Source organism: Scomber japonicus, chromosome 20 (assembly GCF_027409825.1).
Source record: "Scomber japonicus isolate fScoJap1 chromosome 20, fScoJap1.pri, whole genome shotgun sequence".
NCBI lineage: Eukaryota > Metazoa > Chordata > Actinopteri > Scombriformes > Scombridae > Scomber > Scomber japonicus.
Genome location: NC_070597.1, coordinates 6,469,024 through 6,485,885, shown reverse-complemented (window position 1 = coordinate 6,485,885; position 16,862 = coordinate 6,469,024). Strand labels below are relative to the sequence as shown.

Genomic DNA, 16,862 nt, shown 5'->3' with positions numbered 1-16,862 from the left:
CGTTGCCTTTGAGTGTCGCTCGTAAATTCCAATTACGACCACCACTGCTATTACTACCTCTACAATTTCAATGTAGTTTATACTTCTTATAATAGTAAGGTCTGTATAATACATCAAGCCCCTGTTTGTCCCTCACTTGAGTGTTTTTGATTAGACATAATCTTACTTAATATGTTTATTGGCTACTTTACTTTTTACTTTACTCGGTATGTATGTATGATGTGTATATAATATGAACATGAATAAAAAAGAAGGACAGTCATTAGGAGCAGTATTTTCACGTCTGAAGTGTTTCTCTTGTTGGATACATACTGAAACAGGCTACTTTGTAATGTAGTCATATACTAATACTAATTAATAATAAAAGTGGTCTACATATGAAAAAAACAACAACAGTGAAATCTGCCTTTATTGCATTTTCGAAAACAGATTAAAGCTTTAAGAATTATGAAACTATATTTTAAAGAGACTTTGCCCTCTCTGAGATCACCCAGTCCACATTGTACTACTCTAGGTAGGGGCTACTATACTTTAATTATGACCAACTTTATTATTTCCTGGATTTTATATCACCATAGTCCCTAAATGTATGAATAAAATACAGGGAATTGGTTCAATTTGTACGTATGACATGTGAATGCGCCGGTGTATCATATTTACTTGATTTCTTTAAGGGTCAGTGAATGCATCATCGGTGTCAGTCAGGCTCCCATAATGCAACGGTGCATCAGTCTGCAGCCAGCAGCTCTACTCGCTGAAAACAAAACAACTTAATCCTAAATTTATCTAATTTATCTACATTTTTTTGGACTTTTTACCAGCAGAGATGGAAAGCGACTGTACGGATTAACTTTTCCCTTTAACGTAACATTATTTGAGTTTAAATACGAGGCTGTCTTTTGGATATTTTAAATGGTTTCGGTAAGGAAAGCTAAGCTATGTTGTTTTAATGCTTTTAATGTGTTTTATAACAAACCTGCAGCATAACTTCCACTTTCTACAGCTTGTTTTCTTTACTGTGTGTTTAATTTAACCACGTTTTTGACGTTTTAATGTAGAGACTGAAGGTTTAAACACGCCCAAAATCAGCGGGTAAGAGTAGGCTACATTTATATAACTTGTAAAGATCATTACTGACAAAAAATGTTTAATTAACGTAAAGTTACTTATGATAATGTTGATGATCATAAAGGGGGTTACATCTGAAGTCAATATTTTGCTCATTTTTGTAGTATTTAACGTGTTACTGAATACATATAATGCTGTTTTTTTTATATATTTTGTGTGTGAATAATGATTTGGACCTTATTTGGGGTACACATGGGCTTAGATGGTATCACAGTACCAATTAAGCTCATTCCAGACGTTTGACTTTTGACTTTTGATCCCCAAAATCTACATGAAGTAATGAATACATGTTCAAATGAGAGATACATCTTGCTTTATAAGAAGCTGTATATCATGTCAGTATCCATGGAAACAGCTGAACTTAGATTTTGGTGCTTAATGGGAACACTTACCCTAACAGCTGAAAACAAATGTATACATATGTATAAGTTACATTGCTTTGATGAAGCTATTGAACTAGTTACATGACTTATTACATAGATTAACTAGTAATCTGTAACCTATTACCTATTACCTTCCCAACCCTTGATCTTACAGTAAATCACACCTATATGCTTATCAGTATCTTTGGCAGTAGTGGTGTTTTCGAGCCAACATGTCTGGGATTGGTGTTATCTGGCTCCTGATTTGATCTCACTGTGCTGTTTTGATTGAGGAAGTAGCTTTTTTGTGGCCACTTCCCTGAAAAAAAAAGACAGCGTCGTCACATGACTCCACATACAAAGTGGTTACTCACTGGAAAACGCTCACCATGAAATTGCAGATATGTCACACAGTATTACGAATCTCGTGATGGGAACTGTAATGATAGCTTTGAGACTAAAAAAGAGACGGGTAAGTAATATGATGTGAGGAAGAAGGAGTGGAAAAAAACTGTTTCCTTATTATCACATGTCTGGGTTTAATGTCAAATGCTTTTATAGGGCGGCAGGGCTCAGTAGAGATAAATGTTAACAGCTTGGAGTAAGTCTTTTTATGTGTGTGTGTGTGTGTGTTGCAGCTTGCCATGTGGGAGTAGACGTTTTCCCGTGAGCTGCCATGCTAGCCACACAGATGCCAGATACGCCACAAGAGGCTAAAGATGTCAAACAGGTATTACCACACCACACCACTGAGATCATGTGAATGTTTTGACTCCTCTTCTTCTCTTCTACTGACACTGGTGGTGCCACTCGTGAAGCTGTCAGGGTCGAGCGAGCTTTTTTTTTTTACAGGCTGCTCAGATGGACTCCTGCTGTCAGGTGACGTTTAATTAGCGTGTGATGTAACTGTCTGTCTGTGTGTCTTATTTTAAGTGTGGTTTCGAAAGAGGTTAACGAGACATTATAATGCTTTAAACCCTTACATGCTGTTCATCTGGCTGTTAATTTATTAGTATTAATGATGGTAAATGTTTGATTAACCCTTAATAACGCTGTAAGAGAGTGTTATATGTTTATTTATGGAAAAAAAAGACATTCACAATCAAGTTTTTATGGTTCAGGAGAACATTTTTATTGAATATGAAAACTACAATATGATTTTTGAATTTTTTTATAATAGACTCAGGTCAAATTTAAACATTTGCATGCACAAAAAGTTGTATCATCTGCACAACCATACACACAAACTGAAACAATTATGCATTTTATTACATTTTTGCATATTCTGTGTCACGTTTGGAGAAGTCCGGCTAAAATAAATGTGCCTCAGATGTTTTCACAGCTCTATAATGAACAGTATGTAAGGGTGTAAAAAGGGCGAGACCAGATACAGAAAGCAAAAGCAGAATAATAATGTAATAATGAGAGTGCAGACTTTGCATGATTCATATTTAATGGCATTTACTGTACAGCCGAAGTTATTGGCCCGATATTGACTTTTACAGCTATATCAGTATATCTATTGATCGGTGGATAGGTTAAATGATATGTGACGATATATATATTTTTAAATGCATTTTATGTAAATGTGACCCTTTGTTCTTCATTGAAGTTTAATATATGGCAGGGTTTTTTTTTGTTCTGTAGTTTTTTTATTCATAGTTAATTATAATGATTTCTTTATTTATATGTAAAGTTTGTTAAACTGTATAATATCATGGCCTCCATTACATACCTTTGTCACAAGCAATTGAAAACCACCTTTGAGGAATTATTACAAAAATATACAGTATGTGTTTATGTTCATATGATTTATACATAAATACACAGGAAAGGAGGAAGGAAGGATGGAAGGGAGGAAAGGAGGAAGAAAGAAGGAAGGAAGGGGGGAGGGAGGGAGGAAGGAAGGAAAGAAGGAACAGTCAAAACAGACAGGGTCAATTTGACCAGGGAGGGCGACACGAAGGTTAATATCAGTATCAACATCAGTCCCAAATATCCAGTATTGGTCGAGCCCTCGTTGTGACACTATCTATAACTACTTACTGTGTTTTAAACAGTGTAGTTTTTTAGGCAGTGTGCTGTTTATAAGCTGAGTTCATGTGAGTGACTGACGATGGTTAGAAAGCAGGGGATGAAGTGGCCCTCCACATGTTTTTGTCCCAGTCAGGCGCAGCAGAAAGGTGAAACACCTGGATCAGCTCTGTGTTGTTTCTCCTCTTCAGTCTGTTACATAATGTACTCGGCTGGTTGTTTGTTTATGTTCCCTCGCTCTGTGTATGTGTCAGCTGACCGTAGGTGTCATGTGACAGCAGGTAATCTACACTCCATGTTTCACAACTACATGTCCTCTCTCTCTCTCTCTCTCTCTCTCCCCCTCTCCCTCACTCTCTCTCTCTCTCTTTGGGTATCAATTTTCTCGTCACACACTGTAGACTGGAATGCGGAAAATGTCCCAGCTCTATTTCTCAGCTGCGAATGAAAATGTGTCCCAACAGATGAACCCTCCTGTTGTCCTAGAGTCAAGGAAAGAAGGAAGGAAAGAGGGAGGAAGGAAGGAAAGAAAGGGGGAAGGAAGGAAGGGAGGACGAAGGAAGGAAAGGAAAGGAGGAAGGAAGGAAGGAAGGAAAGAAAGAAAGGAGGGAGGGAGGAAGGAAAGAAAGGGGGAAGGAAGGAAGAAGGGAGGAAGAAGGGAGGAAGAAGGAAAGAAAGGAAGGAATGAAGGAAAGGAGGGAGGAAGGAAAGAAAGAAGGGTGGAAGGAAGGAAAGAAAGGAGGAAGGAAGGAAGGAAAGGAGGGAGGAAGGAAGGAAAGAAGGGAGGAAGGAAGGAAAGAGGGGGAAGGAAGGAAGGAAAGGAGGAGGGAGGGAAGGAAGGAAAAATGAAGGAAAGGAGGGAGGAAGGAAGGAAGGAAGGAAGAGAGGAAGAAGGAAGGAAAGAAAAGGGGAAGTAAGGAAGGAAAGGAGGAGGGAATGAAGGAAAGAAGGAAGGAGGGAGGGAAGGAAGAAGGGAAGGAAAGAAGGAGTGAGGGGGAAGGAAGGACAGAAGGAAGGAAGGACGATAGGAGGGTTAATGAACACGAGGAAACTTTCTAACTAATATTTCTGTCACTCTGTCGTCACGCAGATCAAAGACAAGTTAGCTCAGTCACTCAAGGCCCTGCAGAAGCGCTACGTGACGTCGGACGCCGTGGTAACCAGCGAAGATGGAGACGCTAACCTCCTCTGCTCCGCCCTGGAGGCCATCTTCATCCACGGGATCAAGAGCAAGTTCATCCGCACTGAGGCCGGGGGTCGGAGCAGGAAAGGAGACAGAGGACCCCTTCCTCAGCCGTTCTTCTGGAACCTCCTCAAGACCGTCACCCACCGGTGAGTCGGGGAGAAATTTGTAATGAGTCTTCTTTTTGTTTCTTTGGCCTCTTTAATCTCGTTTTTATTCTAGCTTTTATTTAATTTTACATTTGTTTTGTCCTTTTAATCTATTACAACCTATTTTTTTGCTCTATAATAAAACTTTTTTCTCTTATTCTCTCTTATTTTTATTTTCTCTTATTTATTTATTTATTTATTTAGTTATTTTTTTGCTCTTTGTTTTCATTTCTTCATCCTTTTCATCCTTTTTTCCTTTTCTTTTTGTTGTTCTTGCTGTTGTTCTGTCTTATTATCAGCTTGTCAATCAGCTTTGAACTAACCTTTATAAAAGCGATATAAATAAAGTTTATACTCAGAAACACACAGATAACCACGCCATAAGATACACATTAACACATCATTCACTCCCCTATCTGTATCTAAAAACATTTACGTGCATGTACAACATATTTGCTAGTTCTAGTTCCTCTATCATATTCAGAGACAAAACTTCCGCCAAAGCGTGTTGAATTGACATCAGTAGTGTGAAGCGGTGATGTGTAGGAGGTGTGATGATAATAATAACACTAATACACTTAATGTATAGAGCACTTCTCAAAATCCAAAGTTACAATGTGCTTCACAAGGCAGCAAAATACAGGAATCATTAAAAAAAAGTTTATAAAAGAGAACAAATAAAAATATTTTGATGAATGAAAAACATTTAAATGTAGCGATAAACCGTATTTAAAGGAGATAAAAGCAACTTAACTAGAATCAGGAAAGTCTCAGTTAAGTATGTTTTAAGTGATGTGTGATTGTTTCTGATGTGGATGATTTTGGAGGCAATGTGTGTTATTCTGTTTATTTTTGTTATAATAATAAACTTTATTTTTACTTTACTTTTAGTAAACTTTTTCTCCTATTTATTTTTCTTTATTATTATCATTATTTATTTATTTTTTTTAAATGTTAACATAAAAGAGTGTGCCACAAATTGTATTATTTTATTTGTATTATTATTATTATTGTTTATGTTTTATTTTCTTTATTTTTATCATTTACTTTTATTCATTTTTTAAAATTTGAACATAAAAAACGATGTGCCATAAGTTGTATTATTTGGTGAAAATCATCCTCTCGCTCACGCTCTCTGTTAAATCCACAGCGATGTGATCACAGAGCTGGAGAAGATCAGCTTCGTGGGTACGGACGTGGGTCGCTGCCGTGCGTGGCTCCGCCTGGCCCTCAACCACGGCCTGCTGGAGTGCTACCTGGTCTCCTTGTTTCGGGAGAACTCCAAGCTACGAGCTCATTATCAGCCGGACGCCTTGCTCCTGAACGCAGAGGAACGAGAGGTTCTGCTCAGCTACCTCCAGGGTCTCGCCTCGCTCACCTTCAGCCTTTCTTACAAGTCCGCCGTCCTCAACGAGTGGACCAACACGCCTCTGGCCCTCGCCGGACTCTGCCCCTTGTATCAGGCAGATGTGCTCGACTTGCCCCTCAATGGCGGAGGAGACCACCCCCCCTCTAAATCCACATACAAAGAATCATGGGATACAGTATCTCAGTCGTCGAGCTCATCGGACGCTCAGGATATGCAGAGAGTGTGTACGGTGCTGACGGCGAGGGATTCAAGTGCGTTACAAGGGGGTCGGACTGCACTCAACTCCTCTAACTTGAGTCTGGACACTACAGGCTCATCTCAGCTCTCCTCCAGTTTGAGCTCCGACAGCCTCCTGCAGGGGCAAGACCCTCGCAGCCCGACGGGGGAGCAGTGGTCGTCATGTGACCTGGACATGCACCTGAATAACAGCACCAAGAGGGCACAGAAAGAGTAAGTTTGGCCTCTAGGTGTTACTTTGTGAATGTCAGAGATCAAATCCTACTCATTGAATTAACAAGAAAAGTCTGTGTATCCAAAACCTATACTCTGTGTTCCTTTGTTACCATGACGACAGCCACTCTAGTTTATTTTGAGTTAATCCCATGTACACCTTCCTGCTGCTGTAAATACTCACTAAAGCATCGAATGTGTATCACTCCACCACTGAAAATAGTCCCTAATGAATGCAGCAAGTGCTCCAGTTTGAGATTTAAGGTTTATGGGAAGTCAGAGAGGATAAATAGACAAATTTAAGACATTTTGGTTGTGTTTTCTTTCCTAGGATTAGTTGAAAAAGATATCAAATTGTGTATTTATCAGAATAATTCCTTGACTTAACCCTTGTGTCGTCCTCCCGTCTGTTTTGACTGTTCCTTCCTTCCTTCCTTTCTGTTTTATTAATATATTCCACTTTATTCTAAGCTCACTATCAAATGTTCAGTATCTCATAACTCATCTTCGTCTCTGCAGTTCGCTGACTGACTATCGGGAGAGCGGTCACTGCAGTCAGGACTCCATGCGTGAGGACTCCTTCGTCTCCAGCACGGGTCCCGATCAGTTATCTGAGACGGCCGTTTTCATCGGCTCCGACAGCGAGGCCCAGACGCCATCGCAAGAATTCTCAGAGCCGCCACGAGAACCTGAGCCGCTTTCTGATCCGGAGCCACCGCCAACATCAACATCCGCCTTTCCACCGCTCCACCACGAGAACCATATTAACCAGTCGCCCTCTGAAGACTGCAATAACGCCTTGTCGGAGATTGATGCACAGTCGGAGCTTGTGGAGCCTGCAGAGAGAGTACAAACGACACGTACAGAGGAGAGTAGTGAGCTCATTCAGGAGGAGAAGGAAGCAGAGAGCTTGGAGAAGACTTCAGTACGCCCGGTCACACTTCGCTCCACCAGCGTGCTGAGCAGGAAACTGTCCTCAGATTCACTATCAGTAAGTTTATTTGCTGACGAATGGCTTTCTATTGCTATCATAGACTGTATAAAAGAAATGGATGTAACATCCATGACGTCACCCATTAGTTTGTGGACTGCTGCTCGGAAGCCAATAGTTTCCAATCTAGGCAGGCCCTAACCCATCCATTCCAGCCTAATACTACTAATAATAGTAATATAATAACTTTATTTATATAATACTCTTTAAAATGTTACACAATCAAGATTTATAAATGAATCAATCATGAAACATTTAAAAAAACTATAAGACCTTTGTACAGTATGTATGGTTGCCTTCCATGTGTTGTTTGCGTCGTTCGCTCTCATATTTCAGCTCAGAGGCATAGACTGTATAAAAGAAATGGACGTAACATCCGTGACGTCACCCATCGGTTTGTGGACTGCTGCTCGGAAGCCAATAGTTTCGGATCTAGGCAGCGCCATCTTGAAATTTTCAGGTGCATGCTGGGAAAAATAAAAACACGGCGGAGCCATGGGCGGAGTGTGGAGATTGTGATAGGTTACGAGGGCTGGATCTCGAGGACATTGGTCAATCAACCTGTCAATCAGGACGTAGCCACGCCCTAATGCATACCCTGCTTTGTCGTCACATATAAAATCAGGGAGGCCAAAATGTCCCAAATGAACATCATACTGCATTGAAGAAGGCTTTAAACTAGCGATTGAGACCATAAACACATTTTGAAAACGTTTATTGAGGTTAGAAATCAAGTGAGAAGTTGGTGAATTCTCCATTGACTTGTATAGAGACGGAAGTCCTTTTGACACCAAAACGGTCGCTATTTTACTGTGTTTGTTCCTTTCTTCGTGTCAATATAGAAAATCCTACAGCAGTAATAGGTGATGAGGATTTTACAGAATGGGGAAATATCCAGTATTTGCTCCTGAGTGACTATTTGTGTAATCGCACAGAGGAAGTGACAAATAGGAACTTTTTCAGGCTGGAAAATGAAGGCAAAGTTTATCAAATGACAAAACTGTGCTTCTGACAAATGGTCACATTAGTCCGACTGTATTAGAACAAATGAGTCTGTGTCTGTGTGTTTAAAATAAAGCACAATGTTAGCTTTAGTTTAGCCTCAGTACTATTTTTACATCTGAGATCAGTAAAAAAAATCTTATTTCAACTTAAAATTGGATTAATTTAACAGAAAAAGAAGAAAATATATTCAACACATATTCATCCAAAATGTCAAAAATAATCATTCTCCACATTTAATATCATTTGTTGAAATAGTTTCTCCTGTCTTATGAATCATTGGACCATTATAGTGTTTTTTATGTAGTTTTTTCCACATAAAACCAAAAAAATGAACTCTTCCTTCCCTCCATCTCGCTTTCCTTTCTTCTTGTCCTTTTTCCGTCCTTCCTTCCTTCCTTCCTTCCTTCCTCCTCCCTCTCTCCCTTCCATCTCTTTCCTGTCTTCTTTACCTTTTTCCGTCCTTCCTTCCTGTCTTATTTTCCTTTATTCCATCCTCCCTCCCTTCCTTCCTTCCTTCCTTCCTTCCTCCCTTTCATCTGTCCTTCCTTCCTTCCATCTTTCCTTCCTTCCTTTCCTCTTTTTAATGATGCGGCCCACATGGATCATCCCCTGCATTAATAGGTTTATTGGGTTGATTTAGCAGTCTGTAATGATTTGGTAATAGCTAGGTAACTGCACAACAGCTGTGTTTGATCTGGGACAACGCTAACCTGTCGAAATAGGCGCACTACACAAGTAAGTAAGTATGTAGTGTACACAGTGTACTACACAGAGGGAAGGATGTGATTTGCGACACGAGCAGGGTTAGCTCCGGGAAATGTCACATAAAAATGTTGGACTCACTGAGGTTGCGACATGACGGCTTGATGATGTGTGATTAAATTTCAACTGTTTGACCCTTCACAGAGAAATAAATCCTTATTTGTGGTATCACATGGTTCTCATGCTATCAACCCCAAAAAACAGGAAGTAGTCTTTCACAAGCTGTGGTCTGCTCATTCAGTGCACTTCTGATCTGTAACTTTCCTTCATATTATTATTCTTTCATGCTAGATAAAGCAACCTCTCCCTGTTGTTATTAATATTGCAGCACCACCATTCCTGGATCTCGGAGGACGACATCTACAAACCACGTCTGGATGAGGTTTCCGACCAGGAAGAGTTTCTTCCCTCCGCTCCCACACCTGAGCCCAAAGTCTCCCAGTCACCTCCCAGCGTCGTCCATCGCAGACAGACAGGTATTCAATCAATCACCAATCAATCAATCTTTATTTGTATAGCACCAAATCACAACAGAGTCATGTCAAGCCACTTTACACATAGAGCAGGTTCTAAACCGAACTCTTCAGGTTTTAATTTTAAAGATATAAATAAAGTTTAATGAATTGATTTGAAAGTTGTTGGTAGTTTTGGTGGCGTCGGCCGCACAAGGAATTTCTCTCCAGAGACTAAAAACATGGTCGCTGTTATTTGTTTTGGAGCCGTTTCTAAACAAACTCATTTGCCCGTAAAGCTTCATAATGAAGGAATATGTAATGTTCTTAATGGGGTTTGGGATTTAGGAACAATGGATGCCTAGGGGTCACAGAGGAATAAGATTATGATACAAACACAATACTTAAAAAGTGGATTAATTCATTGTTGGTTTGGTTCTGCACATGAGATCTATTGACAGCTAGCAGCCATGAAGGGAGGAAGATGGAAGGAAGGATAGAAGGAAGGAAGAAGAAAGGAGGGAGGGAGGGAGGGAAAAAGGAAAAGAGGAAGCGGGGAATGAAGGAAAGGATGGAGGGTGGAAGGAAGGGAGGGACAGGAGGAAAGAAAGGAGGAAAGGAAAGAAGGAAGGGAGGAAGGAAAGGAAGGGCAGAGGAAAGAAGGAAGGTAGGACAGAGGGATGGAAAGAAGGAAGAAGGGGAGGGAGGGAAAGAAGGAAGAAGGGGAGGGAGGGAGGAAGGAAGGACAGAATGACGAAGGAAGAAAGAGGGATGAAAGAAGGAAAGGAGGAAAGAGAGAAGGAAAGGAGGAAAGAAGGCGACGACACAAAGGTTAAACTTTATTTATTGTGTCTTTTACATAAAGCCCCCCCCCCATATAACTCACCAGAACACACTGTTTATTTGATTAAAACATATTTCCTTCCTTCCTCATAAAAAAATAAACAAATCCTAATTTTCTTAAAAGTTTAAAAGCTGCATTGTTTCCATGGTTACCTTCTCCTGCCTGGTTTTTCCTCTGTGTGTTAAAACAACCAGCTGTAGACGAGCAGGACAGCGTGACTCCGCCTGCAGGCAGGAATGTGTACTGAGTCACCCGTTTGCTTGTCCGTGCAGGAATGAGCGCTGTTAGACTGGAAAACACACGTTGTGACATCATTTATTGAGGCGTGACCTGTTAATGCACTCAAATGTAATAAAATTTTATCTCTTGCATGACATCAGAGGAAAGTCCAGACCTCGGCTTATCGAAAGGTAGAAAGTGACGCAGAGGGAGGGAAAATAAGGAGAGACGAAATTAGAAACTTGACTTTTTTATTATTATTATTATTATGAAAGGGAAATGTTTGGACTTTGGATCGATAGTTTATAGTTTATATAGTTTCATTTAAATGTCAAGTGAGGCAACAAGTGTATATGTAAAATGTTTATTAGGAATACTAAATCAGGAAAACTACCGCCACTTAAGTTACTTATATTTCATATCTCTAAATATTGAATTTAATTATTTGTATTTTGACTTTAATCATTGGCGTCTCCACAGTTCCCTAAAAGTAATTTTTAAGTTAAAGAAAGAACAAAAACTGATTTATAACAGCATATTTAGAGAAATCTGTCAATTTTTTATTCAAAACTGATATTAATAGTGATATAAATAGTTAATTGTGGCCTTAATTTTACTACTTTCCACTACTGCTTCCTTTTTAAATGTTGTTTATTTTTGATTTATCATGTTTGTCTTGTGGCTTCAGACATTGTCAGCAATTTTGACTTATTTTACTTACTCATTATTATTATTTATTTATCATTATTATTATTTTTTAATTATAGCTCTCTCTATTTTTGTTCTCCACTTTCCTGCTGACAGATTACCTGAACTAAACTTACAAAATGAATATATCTGTCATTTTTTTAATTCAAAACTGGTGTTAAGAATGGTAAAAAATAGTTTCATTTTACTACTTTACACTACTTCTTCCTTTTTAAATGTCATTTATTCTGATTTATCGTGTTTGTTTTGTGGTTTCAGACAGTCGTGAAGCAATTTAGACTTGTTTACTTGCTTATTATTTTTTGTTCTTCATTTTTTTATTGATGCTATTTCTATATTTGCTCTCCACTTTGCTCCTGTAATGCTGTGAAGTTCTCCATCATGGGACCAATAAAGGATTATCTAATTTTGACATTCACAAAATGGAAATACATGAAATAGCTTATGTTGAATCTCTTCTTCCTCTCTCTGTGTCCGTCTTTTTGTCCATCAGGGCAGTTCAACCCGTTCCGAGGCTTGCTGAAGCTCGGCCACCTGGAGCGTCGAGGAGCGATGGGATTGTGGCGCGACCATTACTGCGAACTGTCTCCCTTCGAGTTCCGCCTCTACCTCAACGCGGAGGAGCGGACGTGCTGCGACAACTGCTCTCTGGTGCGATGCGAGGACGTGCGCATCACCACATCCGAAGGCCGCTTCGAGTTGTTCTTCCCCGGGAAACGACTCCACCTCCGGGCGGCCAACCACGACGAAGCGGAGGACTGGGTGGACCGGATCGTGGAGGCGGTGAACAAATGCCGGCCGGTGTCTCGCATTGATGAGCAGTGGGAAGTCCTGCAACCCACCAACGAGAACGGAGTGGACGATCGTACATTATCCTCCGCATCCTCCGCCCCCTCCAGCCCCGAGCGAGGCATCTTATCCTCCGACGCAGGGACAGGAAGAGGGCAGGAGACGCCGCCCCCTCCACAGGAATTCAACTGGACTCGGACCACTGATGTAGAAACAGACGCCATCAAAGAAGCCGTGTTGTATTTATCGACAGATCCCGAAGCTCGGACGTGGGTTCCTCTCGTGTTCTCGCTCTCCTTGGAGGCGCTAAAAGGTTTTCGGGTACAAGAGGGAAGAAAGCTGCAGCGGGTATCTCACTCCATAGAGGAAATTCGTGATGTTGTTCCAGATGTTTCTGTAGGAGGGCCGGCGTTTTTTAAACTCCTCACCGTCAAGGAGACGCTCAGACTGCGGGCGGAGAACGCGGACGAGGCTCGCTCATGGAGGAGTCTGATACGAGGAGCTTTGGATTCGTACCTGGACAGCGGAGAGGATGGAGGCGCCGAGGAGACGCCCGCGTCTGCACGTCTGCAAGGGGTGACGGGGAACCTCCACAGACTGGTGCAGCACAGACTGAAGGAAGACGGGTCACTCCTGGTTCACCTGTGCACCGTTCCCTCTGAGAAAGGGCTCGACACTCAGAACTTCAAGTGTGCAGGTAGTGTTTAGTTCTGTTCCTTCTTTCCTTCCCTCCTTCCTTCCATCCTTTCCTTACTCCCTCCCTCATTGTCTTTCTTTCCTTCCTCCATCCCCCTTTCTTCCTTCCTTCCTTCTGTCCTTCTTTTCCTTCCTCCCTCCCTCCTTCTCTTTCTTTCCTCCCCCTACCTTCCTCCCTTCCTTCTTTCCTCTGTCCTTCTTTCCTTCCTTCCTTCCTCCCTTCTTCTTTTCTTTTCTCCCTCCCTCTCTCCCTCCTTCCTTGCTTCTTTCCTCCCACCCTCCTTCCTTGCTTCTTTCCTCCCTCCCTTCTTTCTTTCCTCCCTCCCTCCCTCTCTCCCTCCTTCCGTGCTTCTTTCCTCCCTCCCTCCTACCTTCCTTCCTTCCTTCTTTTTTTCCTCCCTCCCTCCCTCCCTCCTACCTTCCTTCCTTCCTTCTTTCCTCCCTCCTTCCTTGCTTCTTTCCTCCCTCCCTCCATCCTACCTTCCTTCCTTCCTTCTTTCCTCCCTTCCTTCCTTGAGTCAAGAACAAAAGGAGGGTTAAAGAGTCAGGACTGGCGTTTGTTTGTGACCCCTTTCTTCTTTTTTTCCGTGTCCCATGCAGGCTGCCCTCAGCTGATCGGACCGTCCCGGAGCAGAGCCAGGCTATGCGAGTTCTCGGGCCGGTACTACTGCGAGTCCTGTCACCATGGCGACACTACCATCATACCTTCACGCATGGTGCACAACTGGGACCTCAGACAGCGAGAGGTGGGTCGATCACATGAATAAACAAATCACTTTTTAACTATACGTGTGTTCAGATTTGAGGTTTTCAAAGGTGTATTAATGTGTGTGTGTGTGTGTGTATGTGTGTGTGTGTGTGTGTGTGTGTGTATGTGTGTGTGTGTCCAGGTATCTAAGAAGGCCCTGTGGCTGCTGGCTCAGGTGGAGCAGGAGCCTTTGTTGAACCTGGAGCAGTTGAACCCTGAGTTGGAGAAGCACTCTGAGTCGATGTGTCAGGCTCACAGCTTGAGGCAGAGATTACGTCTGCTGGGCGACTATCTGCTGACCTGCCGCAGCGGAACCTGCAAGAAGCTCCAAGCCAAGTGTGTATAGAGAGATATAGATAGATAGATATAGATACTTATATACTTACTTTACTTCCTTATTTTACTTTCTTTACTTTACTTACTTACGTTACTTTCTTTACTTTACTTACTTACTTTACTTTCTTTACTTACTTTACTTTCTTTACTTACTTTACTTACTTTACTTACTTACTTTACTTTCTGTACTTACTTTACTTACTTACTTTACTTTCTTTACTTTCTTTACTTTCTTTACTTACTTTACTTACTTTACTTCCTTACTTTACTTTTACTTTCTGTACTTACTTTCTTTACTTTCCAAATCTCCTGAAGTCAGACGTTATTTTAAGCTACTATTTATTATTCCAGTTGATATTATATATTTATATATAGGAGTTTTTTTTAATGATTTAATTTACACCTCTGATCTCAGTATCTTCTTTACTCATGTGTGTGTATTTTACATTTTACCTTTTATATTTTTATAGACATTTTTTAATTCTCTTGCAGAATGCAGCAGCGAACGTACCTGTTGGAGTCGAGCCATCTTTACAGCGTCATGGATTTACGACAAGTGAGTTGATCGAGTTGTAAGTTATTACATCAGTCGTCTGCTACTTTTAAAACTTAATGTGTGTTTCTTTGTTTTCTTTATTTCTCAGATAGCAGAGGGCGAATATGCAACCTACCTGAACACATTTGTGCAGTACGCCTCCAAACATGTGTTCCAGTGTGATCTGTGCACGCAGCGCGGCTTCATCTGCCAGATCTGCCACGCTGATGACATCATCTTCCCTTTCCAGTTCGACAGCACCACCAGGTGAGCTCTCTCCGACTGTGGGTCTGTTAGAAACCTCATACTTTCCTACTACTCGTACTAACTCTGACGTCATTTGAAGTATGTAGTGTGTTTCAACTGCGTAGTATGTGATTTAGAGTATGTGAGAAGTTCCTGGATGGTTTACTAGATTCTCCAGAAATGCAGAGTATGCATCAAGAGCTGACTACTCACACTCACATTACCCAAGATGCAACGCAACTTCTGAAAAAAACCCAAAATATAAAAGTCACAGATCACCACCTCGGTGGTTTCAAGTTAGCTACAGCGAGGGTATGTTCGCTTCCTGTTTTCAAAATAAAAGCACCAATTCTATCGTTATGGTTTTCTTAATAATAAAAGGTAACGGGTGTTTTATTTTGTGAAAATAACAGGAAGTGCGTTACTCGCTATGGCTAACTCCAAATTCGCAGGATCAAAACTTTAAACAGGTGTTATTTGGACACATAAGCGTCACATTGTGGATCTAGGGTTACTTTACTTTCTTCCTAAAAAGGTTAGATATGTGGATAAAGTGGTTTATTTACAGAGTTAGAGCTAAAATGAAATCAGCTTCAGCCTGATGATTTCAGCTCAGGTAGGAACCAAATGCATTGTGGGTTATCGTGTAGTTTACTACAGTGTAAATGGTCTGATTACAATCTGGTCCTTTAGTGTGTAGTATGTAGTATGTAGTATGCGGTTTCGAACACAGCCTGTCTCTCTCCTCATGTTTCCTTATCACCTCATTACTGTTCAACTAAATGTGTTCAAACAGGCTTTTTTTTTCTCACACCAGCTGTTCTCCAACTGTTTGAGTGTCTGTGATTGGTTTGATATGTTTGCTGATGTTTGTGTTGCCTTGTGAACAATCTGCTTCTTTCCTTCTGCACATTGCCTTCGTCGTCCTCGTCTGTTTTTCCAACTCAGGATTGTACCCCTGGTCTACAGGACGCATTTGTAGTTGTTTTTTAAATATTTTCTCTTTAAGTTTAACATGCTTTTTTCTTCTTTTTCCCATCATCCAGGTGTAAAGATTGTAAAGCTGTGTTTCATCTGGCCTGCAAAGCTGCGGAAGACTCTTGTCCACGCTGTCTACGAATGAGGAAATACCTGGAGAGGGATCTGCAGGATTTACTGTAACCAGCAGGGCGGCGCTGTGTCAAACCAACTCTCCCAGGAAGCTTAAAAGATTGCTGATGGATGGAAAGGAAAAAATGAAATCTAGCTTTCAAATGAAGTAACCTCAAGTGCAATTATGAGCGCCATTTGCCTGCCCCGAACTGAGACACACACACACACACACACACACACACACACACACACACACACACACACACACACACACACACACAAAACAATGAAAAAGAAGAAGGGCAAGAGTGCAACAGTAGCTAGACTCTCTTGCACTACCACAGAGGCAAACTGAGCCTCATTTATTGACACGGTGCTGTTCAGTGACTTTAATACCTCTCTGAATCCTCATTCAGCTCCGCCACGGCATCGGAAGAAGGAAACGGTGGCTAACGGTGGCTAACAGTGGCTAACGTTGGCTAACGTTGGCTAACAGTGGCTAACTGTGGCTAACAGTTGCTATCGGTGGCTAACTGTGGCTAACGGTGGCTAACGGTGGATAACGGTGGATAACAGTGACGGTTCGCTGCCAAGAAACTTATCCAACTTCTTTCTTTTTTTTTTACATTGTGGGTTGTTTTTTTTTAAACTTGTTGTTTGTCTCATTCACGTCACCTTGCAATGTCCTTTTAAAAAAACAACATCATGTTTACCAGAAAATGCTCAACAGTAAAAATATATACTTTGCATTTGTTCTCATTTTG

The 16,862-nt window shown here is 41.1% G+C and overlaps 1 protein-coding gene across 1 annotated transcript; it reads left to right on the top strand.

Moving 5' to 3' along the window:
* Positions 1–746: 746 nt before the first annotated feature.
* plekhm1 (pleckstrin homology domain containing, family M (with RUN domain) member 1) lies at positions 747–16,187 on the top strand. Its single transcript, XM_053341953.1, has 12 exons — positions 747–921; positions 2,129–2,220; positions 4,615–4,856; positions 6,007–6,675; positions 7,195–7,666; positions 9,762–9,909; positions 12,150–13,142; positions 13,742–13,887; positions 14,032–14,225; positions 14,718–14,781; positions 14,870–15,027; positions 16,053–16,187. The coding sequence occupies exons 2-12, from the start codon at positions 2,167–2,169 to the stop codon at positions 16,165–16,167; spliced, it is 3,255 nt and encodes a 1,084-aa protein (XP_053197928.1). The 5' UTR covers positions 747–921; positions 2,129–2,166; the 3' UTR covers positions 16,168–16,187.
* Positions 16,188–16,862: the final 675 nt, after the last annotated feature.

Excerpts from the sequence above, each read along its gene's own strand:
- plekhm1 (XM_053341953.1), top strand. The coding sequence starts at position 2,167 with ATGCTAGCCACACAGATGCCAGATACGCCACAAGAGGCTAAAGATGTC. Across the intron at positions 7,667-9,761 it reads TGTCCTCAGATTCACTATCA|CACCACCATTCCTGGATCTC; the intron begins GTAAGTTTATTT and ends TTAATATTGCAG. Across the intron at positions 13,888-14,031 it reads GGGACCTCAGACAGCGAGAG|GTATCTAAGAAGGCCCTGTG; the intron begins GTGGGTCGATCA and ends GTGTGTGTCCAG.